The sequence below is a fragment of the Erigeron canadensis genome, chromosome 3 (genome assembly GCF_010389155.1).
Source record: "Erigeron canadensis isolate Cc75 chromosome 3, C_canadensis_v1, whole genome shotgun sequence".
Taxonomy (NCBI): Eukaryota; Viridiplantae; Streptophyta; class Magnoliopsida; order Asterales; family Asteraceae; genus Erigeron; species Erigeron canadensis.
Window position 1 is genome coordinate 17,432,513 of NC_057763.1, and position 20,788 is coordinate 17,453,300.

The 20,788-nt window shown below is 38.9% G+C and overlaps 1 protein-coding gene across 1 annotated transcript; it reads right to left on the reverse strand.

The window, feature by feature from the left end:
• Window positions 1-7,841: 7,841 nt before the first annotated feature.
• LOC122591599 lies at window positions 7,842-8,837 on the reverse strand. Its single transcript, XM_043763859.1, has one exon. It carries the CDS (start codon window positions 8,835-8,837, stop codon window positions 7,842-7,844), a length of 996 nt encoding a protein of 331 aa, XP_043619794.1.
• Window positions 8,838-20,788: the final 11,951 nt, after the last annotated feature.

The following is a 20,788-nucleotide window of genomic DNA, read 5'->3' on the forward strand; positions in this document are numbered from 1 at the left end:
CTGAAATCTTTTTAGTAAAGAGCCCCTGCGTAGGTAGCTGGTTCGAGCTGCCCTCCACACCCAAGAAATTCGTGTAATGATTAACAAAAACATATTGCACCTCCCCCCCTTCATACGTTACTCCATTAGCATCTGTGATCATCTCAATACGACTCCTATGATTCTTTGCTTTAACAGAGTTATGAAAATAAGAAGAGTTAGCATCACCAACCTGTAGCCATTCTACTTTGGACTTTTGCTTTAGAAACCGCTCCTCATCCAATAATGCATTCTTGTAATTATTTAAACACTCTGATTCTTGTTGACGTAATACAGAACTAGACGGATCCGCATCAATATCACGTTGGAATGCATCAAGTTGGTTGCGTAGAACTATTACTTTTTGATGAATATTTCCTTGTTTTGTAAGCAGGTTTCGCATGGGAGTTTTCATCATTCGAAGCTTCTTCACAACTTTAAACATATTATGACCATCAACCTCAGTTTTCCACCCTTTCTCCACCTCATCCTTGAAACCAGATTTATGAACTAGGAAATTAGCAAACTTAAATGGCTTCGGACGGTCACGAGAAACACTTGGAAGTTTTAGGATACACGGTGAGTGATCTGATACACGATATGGATGGAAGATGGCAAAAGAAGACGGGTATTCAGTTATAAATTGGTTATTACCCATAATTCTATCAATCTTCTTCAAAATACCCACACCCTTCTTTGGTTTCTGACTCCAAGTATAGTGTAGGCAAGAACTATTCACATCCATAACCTCTATTTGCTCAACACAATCCTTGAATTCACGCATTCCAATATTGATCGTAGAAGAACCAGCAAATTGATCTTCCAAATTAAGAGATGTATTGAAATCACCTAATACTGCCCATGGGTTATCACGAACAAAATTATGGTGCATACATAGATTATTCCATAAGGCTCTCCTGTTCTTGTAATGATTATGAGCGTAAATGAATGAACAACAAAGGACCTTCTTATCGACATTGAAATTAATCTGCACGTGCACGGCTTGGTCAGTTTGAGAAAGAACCATAAGATCAACTATATTCGTATTCCATCCAACAATGATTCGTGTTCCTTTTGAACACAAATTACCATTCGACATCCAATCCCAAGACATGCAAATCATTTTACAGATATTAAATAACCGAGAAACATCAACATGAGATTCCATAATTGCACAAATATTCAAGCGATTTTCTGTAACCACTTGACGAACCTCTTTTTGCTTTAGAGGACGGTTCAATCCTCTTATATTCCACGCTACAACACTACCCATTGGAACCTTTTTGACCAGGAGTGCTTGCCCCCTCAGTAGTAGTTTTTATATTTTCTGTTCCTTCATTATGAGTAGCTGTGGGAGTAGTCGCTGATGCCATAAACTTAGTATTTTCAGTTTCATCATAGACCACTTCCACATTTTCATCATCAGATGCTTCCCCAGATTCTAAAACAGACTCTAATCTAGCTTTTTAAGGATCCGAAACCCGCTCATTATTGGCCCCATCACCATAATCAGAAAGAAAATCATACGGGTTACTAGTTTTCACTGACGAGGTAGAAGAACCATCAGCCTTATCACTCTTGGAATGATCAGGTTGCTTGTCATTTTTCACCACTGGTCTATAAATTTTTGTCGGAGCTTGTTTTTTCATTGGAAAGCCTTTCTTCTCTCTACGACCTTTTATTACTTGAAACCCATCATCACTCGATTTGGCAGGTTCCTTGGAAACAACTTTCACTTGTTTAGGGCATTGAGCATCAACATGCCCAAAAATACAACAAGAAACACACCGGGGAGGCTTCCACTCATATTCCAATGTTACTCTAGACTTTGTGTGTCCCCCACCATCCATAGCTGGAATTGCAATATTAAGCGACTCTTTTAACTCTTTATCAGCTGAATTTTGATCATTGCTCGCGCAAAACTACTCCTGCCCCAAGACTCGGTACACATAGCAGTTGTATATGTATCTAGCATTTTTGGAATACCTATTTTAGAAGCTAGCATACTAAGCCCATCATCAGAAAACACAACTAATGGAACATCATGTAATTTCACCCATATAGGGATAGAGAAAAGATCCTCCTTCTTAAGATCAATTGTAGGTGACCATGGTTTTAATATGAGTGGTGAATTGCGAATTAGCCATGGGCCATCCTCCAATAATTTGTCCATACCATCCTTCGATCCAAACTTAAAAAAGAAAAAACCTTTTGAGTTCATCATCACACGTGTCAGACCATATTTCTTCCATGAGTTCTTCACAAAGTTTTCAACAACGGAGTAAGCTATACGTTTACCAAGAAATTACCCATATAATGTATTCATATATCGATCAGCAGTTTTCTTGATAGCTTCTAAAGGTATAACTATATCAACATCATCAGTAGAACTGTCAACATTAGTATGCCTGAAATTCACCTTAGAAGTTGTGTTTTGAGCCTCCACCACTTTTGCATACGAACTTGGCCCTGAATTGTGTTCATGTTGGACACATTTCTCCTGTACGTTCTTTTTAACCTCGGGCATGTGTAGAGAATATCCATATTTTTCATACTCCTTTACTGTCTCTACATTCACATTTTTTCCTTTATCTATAACAGAATCCAATGAACTAGCTACTGGATCATTAACAACACTACTTGGTTTACGTGGCATTGTTAAATGAGCAGGAGCTTTTTCTTGTGTTCCATCTTGTCCAGCCATCGAAATAGTTGTTGCAACCGAAGCAGGTCCAGGAGTTTTGTTAGTGGTAGGAATACCACCACCTGATGGCTGATCATTAACAACATTAGTAGCATCTGATCTTAGCAGCAGTTGTCGTCCCCACCCTTGATCCAGTTGTACTCGTATTAGGGTTTCTAAGAATCCTGCGAACAGGGACTTTCCCATCTATTTTCTTAATCTTACTCGCTAGACCATCACCTGAAGTGGTGTTTTTTGAAGCATCTGATCCCTCCATAACTAAATTACCATGAATAAGACATGCACACGAATAAACACGAGCAACAATCAAAGTGACTATATTAAGAACTGGTTCAGCGAAAAGAAACGAACCCTAACCCTAGAAAACCCTAAAATGTTAATCAGATCTCTTAATCAATTAATAAGCTCAATTGATCTAGCTGGACTAATCGAGTTAGCCGCGACCAAAAGCTTGTTAATCAATCAGAAAAAGGAAAAACGAATTAGGGTTTCAGCGACCAGAAAAGCAAAGAAAAAACCCTAAAAACACGAAATCTAAACTAAGAACAGCAACTACCTATGATCAGATCACCAAAAGAGATACAATGACCACAAATAATCACCATAAGTAGCTAGAAATCATGAAATTAGGGCTAGAAAAGGTGAAGAGAGCAGGTCGCCATTAGGGCTGCATTGGTGTTAGATCGTTTGACTCAGGAGTTCATGCATAACTATCATCTGGATAGAGGCCCTCCTCATTGTGCTCTTAAAGTTGACATCTGCGCCCAGCACCTTCATCTTCACTTTGGGTGTTGCTTGAATTATCATAACTAGCCATTTTTCTTCCATATTCTAAAATACTTTTATCTTCATCTTCTGAATATCCGACACACACTACTTTTGTTTCATCAGTATCATCTTCTCCCCAGCCTGTTGGGATTATATCTTCTATGGATATTTCTGAACTTGGTGGTGATGAGTATTTCACCATGTAATCATATTTTCCAGATGGTTCTCTGAGGGTATCCCAAACTTCCTTCTTCTTCTTTTATTGCTGGATTGATCTTTGTTTACTTTCAGCTTCATACCTTAGGATAATCTCAGGGGACATCCCATTATTAAGGAAATGTCTCCTTTCACGCTCCATGCCTCTGTTGTTGTAGGCAGGTTCTCCAACTGCTAGTGCTGCTTTATGGTTTGTAAACCTTAGAGAGACTATTCCATCTGTGTGTGTTCCAGTACTAACTCTTCTCGGAACTTTTGGTTGCACCATCTTGCTTTTCTTCAGGATCCACCTCCGGCCTTCTAATTGGGCTGTTGTCCATCTATCACCCGTGATTGCACAAATTCCATTCGATACAAGGTATTCAAATACGTTTTGAACGTTGTATCTGAATCCTGTAACACTGGTATTCGTTATTCGCCCAATCAGTGCTTTTGTGATAAGCAAGTTGGACTCTCCACCTACCCATTCTTCATATCCTCTTGTCTGGAATGAAATTTGAAAGTGATTTCAAAAATCTTGAATACTAGTCATGATATCAGGGACAATATTTACGAGCTGAGTTCCATTGCTCATATCTATTTCCATGGTACCAATAATTGACCTGTCATCGTTCCATCTTGTATCTCTTAAAGCAACAAGGACCATTGTTCCTGCTTCTCGCCTATGCATTGCTTGGACTCTAACCATGAATAGTCCAAGGTGTATACCTGATTGCTTGAGATCTTTGTATGACACATCATTAATGAGACTAATGTCCTTTTGATCACCTTCTTCTATTATGAGAACTCTTTCTTCGCTGTAATGTTGGTAGACTCTATGCCTAGATTCAGACCAGCCTCTTGATTCATATAAGACTTCTGCGGGTACCAAACTTGCTTTTCTTCTGTTTGATAGCTCCAACTCTTCGTTGGGATCTAGCTGACTTTTTATGGTCCTGTTGTAACTTCTGCTTCTTAAGGATCTTGGGATCCTCATTTGGAGTTGGTGATTGAGGCGACTTGACTGCCGGTAGTCACGAATTTGATATTCTTGGTTGGATATAGGGTTTATTGTATTTCTTCCACTAGCAGCCCTTACTGCTAAAGATTTTGACCTATTCATTTTGAGGCCTTAGCAGATTTGTCTTTCTCCCTTATTAGTATCTTGTAGGGGTCTTCAAATACGTAGAACGGGCTTTGCTTCTTTTCAACTAGTGGCTTACTAGTTTCTCCTGGCTTCCAATTCTCCAACTTTTTTACAACGTCTTCAAGTACTTCTGTACTTTTACCTTAATCAAGGAGCTTTGTTAGTCCCCAGTTTACTTCACCGAGTTCTTCTTTTGTTCTTTAGGTATCTTCAGCTACCTTGACTAGCAACTGAATAATGGTGTTGTTTTGTTTGACTAACTTATTAAGATTAGTCCCTGTTGTAGCCTCTGGTTTAGTAAAACTAATTGCTGGTGGTTCAATGCTTTCTACTGATTCAAGTGCTTCTTTATAGACTTCTGATTTTCCAGTGAATCTATAACCACTCATGTGGTGAGAAAGTACTTGATTTCGTTAGTTAGCTCTTTGATCTCTTTGTCTTAGACTTCAAGGTTTTCAGTTAACCTTAAGGCTTCAGCTTTAGCTATTTTGGGTTGTTGTGCTATTTGTTCGACAAGTTTTGTAACTTGTCTAACAGTGAGTGGTTTTTGATTTTCTATTTCTGAGGTGAATTGAGTTATCCTTCTCAGGATTTGGTCTTGGTTTCTCTTGAGGATTTCAATGTGAGCTTCATGATTTTCAAAGGTTTTATGGATTTGGTGCAAGTGTTTGAGGATTGTTATATTACCTAAATTAACTTGATAAAATATTCTACTAAGGTTATTTTCTAAAGATAAAAGATTATCTGAAATAAAGTTTAAATGAGGGTTTTCTGAGGATGAAACATGTTCAGTTTCTGAACTATGAAAACAATAAAAGGAAATATTTTCTTTAGTTACTGATTTACTATAATTTGGTAGTTCTAGATTTACATAATCAAGGCCTGCAACTCGGGATTTATCATACCATTCCTGAAGAGTATTTTCATATCTTTCGGACATAAAGAAATTTTAAACAAAATTATCTTTTATTAATTTATCCTCAACCGTACTACCTCTAGGACTTATCCATGCCTATACCTTCCAGTCTTTTGAACAAATTAATAAAACTAATTCTATAAAATCATTAAACTTGCTTGAAAGAAATTTTTAAATTAAGAACGCAGGAATTTTAGTAGACTTACCTTGTTGCAGTTCTTGAAATGGCTTAGTTAGCCATGACGGTTTTGACTAACTCTACTAAGTCCTTTATTCGACCCATCACAATACACCACAAATCCTTCCATTCCATCCGGCAGTGCTAGTATTGGCGCTTCACACAACATGTTCTTAAGTGTTTGACATGCTTGCTCTTGTTCTTCACCCCATTCGAATTCTCTCGACTTTTCGGTCAATTGGGTCCAAGGTACCGTAATTTTAGAGAATCCTTGGATGAACCTCCTATAATAGCCCGCTAAACCTAGAAAGCTACACACTTCCGTAGGTGTTTTGGGTGTCTCCAATTTCTTGATCGCTTCTATCTTAGCCGGATCCACACGGATTCCCTCTTCGTTCACAATGTGTTCAAGAAATTGGACTTGTCGGAGCCAAAATTCACACTTAGAAAACTTAGCGCATAACTTCTCGTTTCTAAGTAACTACAAGATTATTCTTAGATGTTTCTCATGTTCATCCTTACTTCTAGAGTATATCAGAATGTCATCGATTAATACTATCACGAATTTGTCTAAGTAAGGCCTACAAATTCGATTCATTAAATCCATGAAAATGGCAGGCGCATTTGTGAGACCAAATGGCATCACTAGAAACTCATAATGGCCATAGCGAGTTCTAAAAGCCGTTTTAGGTACATTTTCTTCTCGTACCCTCAATTGATGATAGCCGGATCTAAGATCGATTTTCGAGAAATGCGACGCTCCTTGAAGTTGATCGAACAAATCGTCTATTCGTGGCAGCGGATATCTATTCTTGATCGTCAATTTATTCAACTCCCTATAATCTATGCACAATCTCAAAGATCCATCCTTCTTCTTGACAAAGAGAATTGGAGCACCCCAAGGTGAAGAACTAGGTTGGATTAAACCTTTATCAAGCAATTATTGCAATTGTTCAGAGAGTTCTCGCATTTCGGAGGGCGCTAACCTATACGGTGCTTTAGCTACGGGGGCTGCCCCAGGAACTAAATCGATCGTAAACTCCACTTGCCTCGTGGGTGGAAGTCCAGGTAGTTCGTCAGGGAACACATCTAGAAAGTCCCTAACCAACGTCACCTTGTGAGGGTCCTTACTTTTTACTTGCTTATCCACCACTTGTGCCAAGTATGTGTGATATTCTTTACGTAAATATTTCCTTACCTTCATAGATGACACTATCTTGGGTTGGAATCCCGCCTTATGGCCTTGTATTATAAGCACTTCATCATTATCTAAGGGAATCCTAATGACCTTTTCATGGCAAAGTATTTCAGCACACATTTTTAACAACCAATCCATTCCTACTATCACATCAAAGCTTCCTATTTCTATGGGAATCAAGTCTATATTATAATCCTTCTCATCTAAAGTTAACTTACAATCAGAGATAATTTCCTTAGTCTTATACTTGTTTCCATTAGCATATTCAACATAGTAAGTTTCATCAAGCTCACTAGGTTTCTTATTAATTAATTCTTTAAATTCAAAAGAAATAAAACTTCTCTCAGCTCCAGAATCAAACAATATGGATGCATAGACATTATTGAACGGAAACATACCTACGATGACATTAAGGTCATCACGTGCCTCATTCGCTCCCATCGCATACACTCATCCTCTTGCTTGACCTCCTTGATTCCCGCGGTTCTGATTTGCATTGTTTCCTTGATTCGCATTGTTTGCTTGATTCCCTCCATTTCCTCGGTTCACTTGATTCCCATTGTTGCCACGGTTTGCTTGGTTCCCACGATTTCCAACATTCCTAAAGTTACCACGGTTGCCATTTCCATTCCTACGGTTGCCTTGTGCTATCCCCAACCTAGGACATGCATTCCTCCAATGGTCCATGGCTCTGCATTCACGACATCCTCCATTGTTTCATCCAATTCTTGCTCCACTCCGACAGTAGGTGGCGAGATGCCCCATCCGGTTACAAGTCATGCAATGCCTACACTCACCAAGATGGTTGTATCCACAATGATTGCACTTTGGAGGCTTCCCACGGTTCGGGTTGGGGTTAGCTTCCGCAACACCATAGTTCCTCACAATCGTTTGCCTTTTGAGTCCATTCCCCTTATGATCACCGAATCGGTTTCCTCCTCCTTGTCTTGAGCTTGACTCGCCTCGCGAGTATTTCCCGGTTCTAACCAAATCATTAACCAACCTTGTTGACAAACTCATTGCTTCTTCGAGTGTGGTGGGGTTCGTTGCCGTGACCATCAATCTTACCTCCGATACCAATCCATAAATCAACCTTTCAACCTTCTTTGCCTCGGTTTTCACCATGTTGGGTACTAACACACACAACTCGTGGAAACGAATTGCATATGCTTCCAGCTCCATTCCTTTCATAGCATGGTTCCAAAATTCGATCTCCAACTTTTGCACAACTGGCCTAGGACAATACTCCCGCTTCATTTTTTCCTTGAGTTGCTCCCAAGTCAAGGCATTCATCACGGCTTGACCCCTCGTAGTGACTTGGAGGTTCCACCAAGCGAGTGCCCTTCCTTGGAGCTTGCTAGCCGCAAACTTGACATGGTCGGCCGGTGCACAATCAATGATATTCAAGATGGCCTCCATGCTTTGGAACCATGTGAGCAAACCAACAGGACCTTCCGTCCCATAGAATTCCTTGGGGTTGCACGAACTGAAAGTCTTGTAAGCATTTATATCATTCACATTACCTCCTCCATCTTGCCTTCGAACCGTGTTAAGTGTGGCGGTCACACTCTCCGCAATTTGAGTAGCAATGGTCGGCATAACGGAGTTGATTTGTTGAGAAATGAGGTCGGCTAGCTCGGTCCTCCTTCGGGCCTCTTCCTCCTGGCGCCTAGCCTCAATACTTGTCTCTTCGCCGACTCTTCGTGGGGCCATGTCTCTACAAGGGAGAACATAGTTTAGTCATTCGTATATAGAATTATATGGCATAGACTTGACTCACGACTTTTGATCTCACACGTGTGTGCCTAAGCTTCCTAACGTATGGAGGTTTCATTTGTTCACATATGTACATATATCTCATTTCATATTCCTTTTTCTTAATCATTACTCACTCATCGCTATGAGTAAACAAGAGGTTGGATGAACTTAAAACACATTAACCATATTTTTAGGTTGTTCAGAAAATTTCCAGAATCTGTATATGAACTTTAAGCACGTAAAAGTGGCCCAAAATGGACGATCTGGGCAAAACTCATAAAATATAAAATGTAGCCCAGTGAGTTGAGTTTCTCCTCCAACTGGAATCAGGTCAAAAGACCAAATAGAACTCCAGATATGGCCGTTCTACCAAAAGTGGTCAGAACTGTTTTCCGTGTTGTAACTATAACTTTGTAATAGGTATAACTAAAATACAAGGAGGATAATGATGGTGTACCCATCCTATGACACAAAGAGCCTGCCTCTCGAAATATTAACAGAATACCCTGCGGAGCGAAGGGACACCAAATATCACACAATGCAATAAAAGAAGGAACTAATTATCCATAAATAAGGGGATTCGATTCCTTCCTTAAGAGCAGATAATTAAGGAAAAAGTTGAAGCCAATCGAAGACTTAGGAAACCCTAGAGAAAGTCTACTTTTGGCCCCAAACATTTCCCGCTCGAATTATCTCCTATAAATAGGAGCCCATAAGACCTTCAAGGCACAATACAACACGTTCACATACATACTTCAAAACAATCTTGTTCAATTGGCGTAAAGAGGCTAGAACCCTACCTTCGGGACTGATGTCTTGATTTTCCCTGTTTGATCTTGTTAATATGTCCCTCTCCTTGGTTTCTAATCAAGTGATGTGCATGTTAGAGTCTTTCTAGGGCTTCTTGATTGTTTTTCATTCGTTTCTTTTTCCAGCCAAAATCCTGATTGTTTCAATTGTTTTCCTGATCGGTTACCTTGCTTGGACCGCGGCTGCCTTGTGTAGTTTAGCTAGATCAAAGAGTGAGTTAACAGGTTAAGGGGGCAGTTTTACGATCTAGGGTTTTTTTAGGGTTTAAGGGTTTTATTTTCGTCTTTTCTGTTCTTCATTGAGGTTATTTACTACGTTTTTGGTTCTTGTCTGCATGTTGTTTATTTTGCAATGGAGAGATCGAAAACTACTGGAGGAGATTTAGCTAGTAGAATTCGCAAGATCAATGGTAAAACTACTGCCCCTATGAGAGGTGCTGTACGAAACACAAATCCAAAAAAGAGTGCGACTGAAGCTAAACAGGAGTCTATTGGAAGAGAAGGAAGTAAATTTAATGTTCCTCTAGGCAGTGATGTTACTGGTTTAACTCCTGAAGGTACTGTCGATGATCCTAAAAATCTTGACAATAAGAATGCAAGTAAGCAGGTGAATTACGAGGATTTCATAGTCCCACTTAAATCTGTTGTTGCGGAAAATGATTATCTAGCTCATGGGTATCCTAGTGTAGGGCAACATAACTTTGGGACTGTAGAGGAAAAATCTACTCCTATACCTCCACAAGTTCATACGTCTGATAGCTCTCATGTGGAAAATAGTGAGACTGGTCAGCCTATTTTGGCCGCATCAAGCAACCTATCTGAAGGAGCTGGGATAGAGAAACCCATATCGTACGCAAGAGCTGTGCAATCTGAACAACCTGAGCCTACCAAAAAGAAAAAGGTTAATTTTCGAACGTTGAATGTAGACTCAAACATTGAAGGTATTGATTTGCTTATTCCGAAAGAGACTATTATTTCAGCTAATAGCAAATACAATAATACCTTAGTTGGTTATTTTCTTGGAAAACGTCTTGCTTTTCCCGTTGTTGAAAACTATGTGAAGAATGCTTGGGCTAAGTACGGGTTTAAGCGTATCATGAAGAATTCATCGGGTTTATTTTTCTTTAAATTTGAAGAGAAATCGGGGATGGATGAAGTGCTGAAACTAGGACCTTGGTTAATACGTTCTGTGCCTCTTTTTCTGAATATTTGGACGCCGGATTTTAGTATTCCTGATGTAAAGAAGGTGCCTATTTGGGTGAAGTTACATAATGTTCCACTTGTTCTCTTTACAGAAGACGGTCTTAGTATGTTGGCAACTAAACTGGGTAGACCAATTGCTTTGGATGATTATACGAGCTCCATGTGCACTGAATCTTGGAGACGTAGTAGTTTTGCACTAGCTTTAATAGAATCAGATGATGAAAATGATATAAAAACTGAACTCAATGTTGGTATTCCGAATATGGTTGGAGATGGGTTTTTGAAGCAAATTATACAAGTTGAGTATCAATGGAAACCACCACACTGCTCTACTTGTAAGGTTTTCAATCATGAAAGTGACCTTTGTCCGAAAAAACCTAAAACGGTTATTCAAGGCGAGACTCCTGAGGATGAGGAGGGTTTTACTATGGTTTCAAGGAAGAAAACGAAAGGTAACGTTGCATACCAGGAGAGACACATCGAAGGTGTTAAGCTTAATAAGCCGAAGCCGCATTTTATTTATAAAGCTCTACCACCTAAGCAGAATGCTGCATCGGCTAGTAATACTTATGGGGTACATAATGTTGCTTCATCTAGTACAACCAACACGTCTGGTGGCAGTGGGCATATGCAAAAGCAGGATATATTTACTAGCAACCCGTTTAAAGTTCTAGACCAGGATGAAATGAATGACCAAGTGGTTTTTCTGCAAAGACTTATGATGAAAACACTAGGAAGACAACACCATATGATGATTTAAGTGATGATGATGAAGTCGAAACTGTTTTGATGAATTTGGGGGACAAAAAGTAAATACAAGGGCAAGCACTCCTGCTGTCAAGGTTCCCAATGTATAACATCGCTTCTTGGAATATAAGGGGATTGAACCATTCCCCTAAACAAACTGAGGTTCGACAGATTATTGCTGAAAATAAGTTGTGTGTTTGTGCCATCTTGGAATCACACGTGGCTTCTGATCGGCTTCAAGCTATGTGTTCTAAAGTGTTTCCTCGATGGAATTGGGCATCAAATGCTAGTTTGTGTGATAAGGGCTCTAGGATTGTTTTGGGTGGGATCCTAACATGGTTGATGTAATGATTTTGTCCCAAACTGATCAAATTATCAATGCTCAAGTTATGTTAAAGGATGATAAGAAAATGGTTATGTGTTCTTTTGTTTATGCCCATAATCAATATATTCAATGTTGTGATCTTTGGAACAGTTTAGGGATGCAAAAGGCATTTGTTCACAATCACCCTTGGTGTATTCTCGGAGATTTTAATGCGGCTCTGAATTTGGAGGATAAATCAACGGGGGGTTCGGGTATGGATATTGCTACGAGGGAATTTAGAGATTGTGTCAAGCAGATTGAAGTCTCTGATGTGAATAAAATGGGTTTACATTTTACTTGGAATCAGAAACCTAGGGGCGCTTCAGGGCTGTTAAAAAAGATAGATCGAATTATGGCGAATTCTGAGTTCACTAATGTGTTTGTTGGTGCAGTGGCGGTTTTTCAACCTTATCGCATTTCGGATCACGCACCTGCTATTCTAAGACTCCCCATGAAGTCAAAATTCAAGCCCAAACCGTTTAAATTTTCTAATGTTTTGATTCATAATGCAGATTTCAAGCAGGTGGTTTCTTCAAATTGGAATCTTGATGTGCCAGGTTTTTATATGTTTCATGTAGTTAAAAAACTCAAGACCCTGAAAAAACCTCTTCGTAAGCTCATGTACGAGAAAGGGAACCTTCACTCGAATTTTGATGTCCTTAGAAAAGAACTAGACGAAATCCAAAAAGCTTTAGATATGGATCCATTCAACAACAATTTGAGAGATGAACATGCTACCTACTTTCAAGCTTTCAATGATGCTTTGATTAATGAAGAATGACTGCTAAAACAAAAGGCAAAGGTTGAATGGCTGAGAGTAGGGGATTCGAACTCTGCTTATTTCCACAATATTGTGAAAAATAAAGCAGCAAGAAGTCGTATTGATATGGTGGCTGACTCAGAGGGTAACTTCATTAATGGCGAGAATGTGATTCATGCTTTTATTGCTCATTATACGCAGTTTCTTGGCCAAAGTCATCCTGTGGAGGGGCTTAAAATTCTGGATCTTTTTGATCGAAGACTACCTCAAGATAAAGCTATTGATATGATTCGAGATGTTTCAGATGAGGAAGTGAAAGATGCTATGTTTTCCATGGGGGATGATAAATCTCCTGGACCGGATGGCTTCTCTGCTTGTTTTTTCAAGAACTCCTGGGATACAGTTGGATCGGATGTTATTAAGGCTGTTAAAGAGTTTTTCTATTCGGGAAAACTACTTAAAGAACTGAATCACATGATTATTGCTTTAATCCCCAAGGTTCAATTTCCATCCAAGGTTACTGATTATCGTCCTATTGCGCTTTATAATATACTTTTCAAATGCATTACAAAAATTTTATCTAATAGAATGAAGGATTATCTGAACTTTCTTGTTTGTGATAATCAATCTGCTTTTATTCCTGGACGGAGGATCACTGATAATATCTTATTAACACATGAGCTTTTGCACAACTATCATTTGGACAGAGGTACACCTAGATGTGCTTTTAAGGTTGATATTCAGAAAGCTTATGACACTGTTAATTGGGATTTTCTGAGGAAAGTGTTACTTGGCTTTGGATTCCATCCACGTATGGTTTCTTGGATCATGGAGTGTGTTACTACTGTTTCGTTTTCTCTGAGTATTAATGGCTCTATTCATGGGTTCTTTCAAGGTAAGAGAGGCCTCCGCCAAGGTGACCCTTTATCACCGTATCTTTTTACTTTGGTTATGGAGGTTCTTACCCTCATTATTAAGAGGCAGGTTCGTCTTTCAGATCATTTTGTTTATCATAAAGAATGCAAACAGCAGCAAATTGTTAACTTATGTTTTGCTGATGACCTATTCCTGTTTCTGCATGGTAATGTCACTTCTGCTAAAGTGATTGCTAGAGCTTTGAATGAATTTAAACAGGTCTCTGGTTTAACACCCAGTTTGCCGAAAAGTACAGCCTATTTCTGTAATGTCTTAAATCATGTTAAGCTGGAAAATTTAAGGGTTCTTCCTTTTGTGGAAGGCACGTTCCTGGTAAGGTACTTAGGAGTTCCTTTGGTGACTTCTAGGCTTCGATATCGTGATTGTAGCGAGTTGATTGCTAGCATTCAAAATCGACTGCAAAACTGGAGAAACAAGTTCTTATCCTTTGCAGGTCGCTTACAGCTTATCAATTCAGTGATTGCTTCTATGCATGTTTATTGGTCGTCTGCTTTCATTCTTCCTTCTCAAGTCGTTAATGAAATTGAAAGATTAATGAGAGTTTTTCTATGGAAGTCTGGCGAATGTGGAAAGGGTCAATCTAAGGTCGCATGGGAATCCGTTTGTCTTCCTAAAGAGGAGGGCGGTTTGGGAATCCGAAATATTGAATCCTTTAATATTGCTCTTATTTCTACCCACATTTGGAATATTGTTGCCAGGAAGGAGTCCCTTTAGGTTCGTTGGATTCATTCATACAAGCTTAAAGGCAAGACGCTTTGGGAGATTCCTATCAGTGGATCGATGTCCTGGTGCTAGAGGAAAATCCTACAGGCTAGAGATGTTATATGTTCTCATTTGTGGTTCTCTATTGGAAATGGTTTAACTGCGTCGGCTTGGTTTGATATTTGGTGCTCGAATGGACCGCTTATTAATCAAGTTTCCTTTAGAAACATTTATAGTGTTGGTTTTAGTCCAGATGATAAGGTTGCTGATATTATTGATAACGAATCCTGGAGATGGCCTGATAGTTGGGAGTTAGGTCAAAGTATACAAGTACCGGTGTTAAATGATGGGAATGACAAACTGTTTTGGCAAGATCGTAATGCCAATCTTCTGGATTTTTCGGTAGGTGTTGTTTGGGAAGATGTTAGGACCAGGAATGTCAAAGTTCCTTGGTACTCGATTGTGTGGTTTAATCAACAAATTCCCCGACATGCCTTTATCTTGTGGCTGATTTTTAAACGAAAACTGAAGACACAGGACCTGTTATCTCATTGGGATGTGAACGGCTCCAATATCGCTTTAAGTTGCCCTTTTTGTGACTTACAAACTGATTCACATGACCATCTTTTTTTTGAATGCTCTTACTCTTCACAGGTTTGGAATTCTGTTAAAGTCAAGGCGGATCTATGCAATGTCTCAAACAGATGGGATGCGATTATGTCTAGTATGCTTCCTTTGGCTAATAAGAACCGAAAATATCCAATATTTGATTTACGATTCCTAAACACTTCGTAGGCAGTCTTCCTATGTCTCTTGACATAAACAGACTGATTTTGGGTATGACAAGCTGTAGACACTGCTTTTGCCCAAAAACTGGTGGGAAGACCTGATCCAGATAACATACTTCTTGCAGCTTCAATTAATGTGCGATTCTTTCTTTCTACCACACCATTTTGCTCTGGAGAACGAGCTGAAGAGAAATTCTGAGAAATGCCAGTGTCAATGCAAAATGACTAATTCTTTATTGATGAATTCAGTACCATTATCACTTCGCAACTGACACACTTTCTTGGTATACTTGAGTTCAATTCTTTTGATGAGTGAGATGATTTCACCAGGTGCATCACTTTTTGATCTGATGAATACCACCCAACAATATCTGGTGTATTCATCAACCACAACTAAAGTTTGAACGTTCACTGGATCAAAGAGATCCATATGTAACATGTGAAGAGGTTCAGTGATGCTGAAGTTTTGCCTGGTCTTGAAACTGGCCAATTTCTTTTTGCCCATCTCACACCCTGGACATGGCTTTTCCTTTTTAAAGGAAATTAAAGGAATCCCTTCCACCAGTTGTTTTTTTGACAACTTATTAATATTCTTGAAATTAAGATGGGATAACCTTTTATGCCACAACCAGTTGGTGTCCTCATTAGCCTTGGCATAGAAACAATGCTCTTTTGGAGCAGGTTGCATGTTCATTATGTACACATTCCCTTTCCTTGGTGCAATCATCACCACCTTCCAATCCTTGTTAAATATGGTACCTTGAGCAATATCGAACAACACCTTATATCCATCATCACAAAGTTGATTGACACTTATCAGGTTATATTTCAAACCATTAGCAAATGCAACTTTTGTGAACTGGACCTGTCCATTATCAATGACACCATATCCTTCAGTTTTCCCACTTCCATCATTACTAAATGTCACTGCCGGTTCATCTTAGACCGTGAACTTTTCTAGCAGGGGCTTACATCCGGTCATTGTCCGTCCAGTAGCACTGTCCAGATACCAGATATTCTTCTTTCGATCGCCCTGCACACCCAAGTAGATGATTAGTTATTTTTGTGAACCCATCTTTTCTTGATGGGTCCACCAGACTTCTCTTGAGAAGTCTCAGCAGATTTGCTTGGGTTGGAACTGGAGGCTGAAACTAGAGGATTATTTCCAGCTTCAGGAGTAAAAACAATTGGTTTGATGGGAACAATAACCTCCTTTTTCTTTTCAGATTTTGCTCCTTTTTGAGCTGATTGTTTTTGTTTTTGCTTTTGTTTCAAAGGAGGAGTTTTAACAATTTGTTTTTCAACTGAAGAAGACGAAGCTCCTTCCAGATTTTTGATTCTGGCAGTACAACTTTGTACCTGCCTTGACAAATTTTGGAGTTGACTCTCCAGTTTCAACAAAAAAATGTTTTCTTCATGCTGCTGAACCTTGGACTTTGGTTCAGCGGAATTCTTAGACTTAGGAGTCTTTGGCTCTTTGGACTTCTGAGGTAAAGGATTATCACCAGCTTCCTTTTTAACTGGAGCTTTAGCCTTTTTGGCTCTAGTTTTGACCTCAACAGGGGTGGTCTCAATGGATTCAGATTTGGCAATGTTAGAGGAGTCATATGGAGTCTCAACTCTAACTGATTCAGGCATCTGGTGAATCGCAGGTAAAACAGCTGCCATCTGGAGATCACCAGATTTTCAGGCAGTTTCTTAAGCATCAATGGTTTTAGAAAATGCATCATAATTTTTACCAGATGCTTGTACCCAAGATTTGATAACCATGTGTTCTTTTTCAAGATCATATTTTAATTTTTAGTTATCTCTTTCCAATGCCTCAAATTTTAAATCTGATTCCTTGAAAGCCAACTGGACACTTTGTAAATCATTAAATTGAATTTTCATGTTATTTAGCTCAGTTAAAACAGTCTCAAGATATCTTTCACAATCAGTTCTCATAGTTTCAACAAATAAATCATCATTTAATGATTCAGCAATGTCCAGTTTCAGTTATGTATCCAACTCAACATTATAATCTCTTACCTTCTTTAAAATGATGTCCACCCATCTTCCAGAAACAACATCATCTTTTACCACTGGTTGTTGATTTTCTAATGCCATGAAACACACATCTCTAATCTCTTCATCATCATCGAATGAGTTATCAGAGATTTACCATTTCCCTTCAGTTTGAGCCATCATGCACTTGTTCTTTTCTTTCTCTTTTTCTTGTTCAAGAGACATGAGGGCAATCTGGGTCTTAAGCTTCTTATATTTGGCCTTATAATCATCAGATTTGACAAAGTTTGGGACAACGGGACCAGTTTGGTTGTTCATCAGACTAGATCTGCATTCCTTCATGAAATGACCTTTCTTACCACACTTGTAGCAGATAAGATTGGTTTTATCCAGAGAATTGGAACTGGAAGCATTATTGGACCCATTAAATCGATTAGATTTATGCTTAAACCTGTTAAAGGTTTTAGCAATCATGGAAACTAGATCATCATCGTCAGTTTCCTCACAACCATTACTAAGATTAGTGGTAAGGCCAGAGTTCAGTAAGTTGTTTAACATCTCCTTCATAGAATGTAACTAGACATTCTCAGCAGACATTAAAGCAGCACAAGGTTGCCCAGTTAAGCTGGCGACCTTGGAACTCTGAGCATGGTTTAAGGCATCTTGCTCAGCCAATAACCTTGTAGCATCGTTATCTTTAATGAATCTGAAGGCTCCATATAGGGAAGCAAGAGTATGGTTGTGCAAGGTCTTACCTTGTCTTAAGACAAGAACCATGTGTGCCCATTTGGATGGCAATATATCACAAAATTTCTCAAGAAGAATATCCTTATCCTTCTCCACTCCCAAGCCTCTAAGTTGATTAATCAGGCCAATAAATCTGGTGTAAGTACTAGTTAAACTTTCATTGGGAAGTGTAAAGAAGGATTTATACTTCTTGTTTAATACAACCTTTCTGGTGACAATGGTGTCCATTCCTCCTTCAAACTGGAGAACTAATTCATCCCACATGGATTTAGCACTAGGAAATAACACAAGTGTTGGAATTAGTTCCTCAGGAACAGCAGCAAGGATCATGTTTTTCAGTCTGGAAACAACCAGCTTACGATCCTCGTCTGACCAATGTTCCTCAGACTTTTCCCTGGTACCTCTTCTCCCAGTTGGGTCTAGAAGAGGACTAACACCACTGGACATGGGTATATATGGTCCATCCTTGAGGATTTTCAACATATACCTCTCTATCCCACCAAAATGCAAGGGCATTCTAGCTTTCCATGTACCAAAGGTCTCACCATTCCCATCGAATTTGGGAACTGGAGTATTGAAATAATGTACATGGACGTGGCTGGCTCCAGGTGTAGGAGGAGGTGGAGGATTGGTATTCAAGGGAGTTGTAACATTAACATTAGGATTAGTTTCATTTTGGGGACCAGAACCATTATCACCTTCAGCAGCCATCAAGCAGACCTAGGTTATAGAATTGAAACAATTCAACCTGCCTGCTCTGATACCACTTGTAAGTCCCAACTATTACTAGATGGGTGCTGAAGACACCTCTATGTCAATGGTGAGTGTACTTTGCAACACTATCACTTAATCTGGATGTGACCAGTTTAGAGTGACTAGTGTACCAGGTTAACTGGAATGTTACTTATTAAGATGACAAGTTTGAATAAGTAAATACAATGCAATAAGGTAAATGACAAGTGAGTAAATATGGTGAGACAATATGTATTTTTCAAGTGTATTTTATTTATTGATTGTTAAATAAAATACAAGGTTGTTGCGGAACCAAGATAATACAAAGATGTAAATATCCTAACAACCTATGAAATACAATTGATCTATACTTGGAAATTCTCCTAACAATCGAAACACTTAAAGTTGTGAAATGTCCCTTTTTACTATTGAGAGAATATTGCACAAGTTCACCAATATTGCAGAATGTATGTGTTTGCAAAGTTGTTGAAATGCTTGGGCAAGGACCTTTATTTATAGTCGAAGTATGAGCATTGGGATCTCAACTTCGACGTACAAATATGGTTGACAGCACACAAAAGTATTAGTAAATAATCCTTTGTGTGTGCTAAATAAAGTAAGACAAAAGGTTACTTTATTCAACCACTCTACATCTTTGCACTTTTATCAACAGACAAGATTATTGTCCAGGTAAAAGGATGTAGTGAAAAGGTCCTCCTCGTAATTAGTGTAAAGCTTTGTAAAGGCATTTACATTGAGGGATTCTCCAATTGATTGATCTGGTAGAATGTCAACTGGGCTTCGCTGCCATTGTCATTCTCTTTCTTTCACTTGTTGTCTTCGACTTCAATTGGAATGTCTTCAGGTATACGTCTTCAGATCTCAACTGGAGGAGTCATCAGTTGCATAAACTGTACATTACAACTGGACTTCAAATATTTCGGACAATTCTTCATGCTCTCCAGATGTAACTGGAGAGATCCAGTTTTCAGCAAAACTGGACCTAACAACACGTTTGATAGAATTAAGAATAGAGCTGTTGATCGTATGAATATGGATGATTGTCATAAACCAGTTAGGGTTGCTACACCTCCAAACCCTAATGCTGAAACTTTTTCTGCTACGAATTCGGATCAATTGGATTCTACTAATGTCAATGCAGGATTCGAGGGAAAAGATAATGGGAATTTGAAGAGATCTTCGACTGATCAAGTTAATACGAATGTTGATGTTCATATTGATATGTCGAATACAAAGCATGAGTTTCCTGCCATGCCTATTCCTCCTACGTATCAATCATCTGATCAGAATCAAAAGAGTACGGAGGGACAAAATTCAGGTAATGGTCTTTATGCTTCGGTTTTGAAGAAAGATAAGGTTACTAATGGACCGAATTCTAGTGATGGCTTTTATGCTTCGGTATTGAAGAAAGATAATGTGCAGAAAAAAGTAAATTTTAGGTACATTAGTACTTATCAGGTAAAGATGGTATTGATTTGGTTATTCCTCTTAAGTCGGTAAAGGAAGTGAATAATTGGTTTTTGAATTCTTTGTATGGTTATTTCCTTGGTACCCGATTGGCATATCATGCGGTGGAGAACTACGTAAAGAATGCCTGGGCGAAATTCGGATTGAAGAAAGTTATGATGAACAGTGTTGGTTTGTTTTTCTTTCAATTTGAATTGGCGAATAGAATGAAACAGGTTTTAGAAAAGGGGCCTTGGATGATTCGCTCAACTCCTTTATTTTTGAACGAATGGACTCCCAATACTTGTTTGACTAAACATGAGTTGAAAAAGGTATCGGGTTGGGTGAAATTGTATGATGTTCCTTTAGCTGCTTATACGGAGGATGGACTGAGTATGTTAGCCTCGAAAGTGGGGAGACCGATTCTCCTCGATTCCTATACTAGTCAAATGTTCGAGGGGGAGGCATAGTTATGCGAGGGCTTTAATTGAGTTGGATGCTTCTCTTGAGTGGAAGGATGAACTGGTAATTGGGTTTCCTAATTTGAATGGGGAGGGTATAACAAAAGAAGTACTAGGAGTGGAATGTGAATGGGAGCCACCTCATTGTCAACATTGTAAAATATTTGGTCATGATGATCTTGGCTA

Excerpts from the sequence above, each read along its gene's own strand:
- LOC122591599 (XM_043763859.1), bottom strand. The coding sequence starts at position 8,837 with ATGGCCCCACGAAGAGTCGGCGAAGAGACAAGTATTGAGGCTAGGCGC.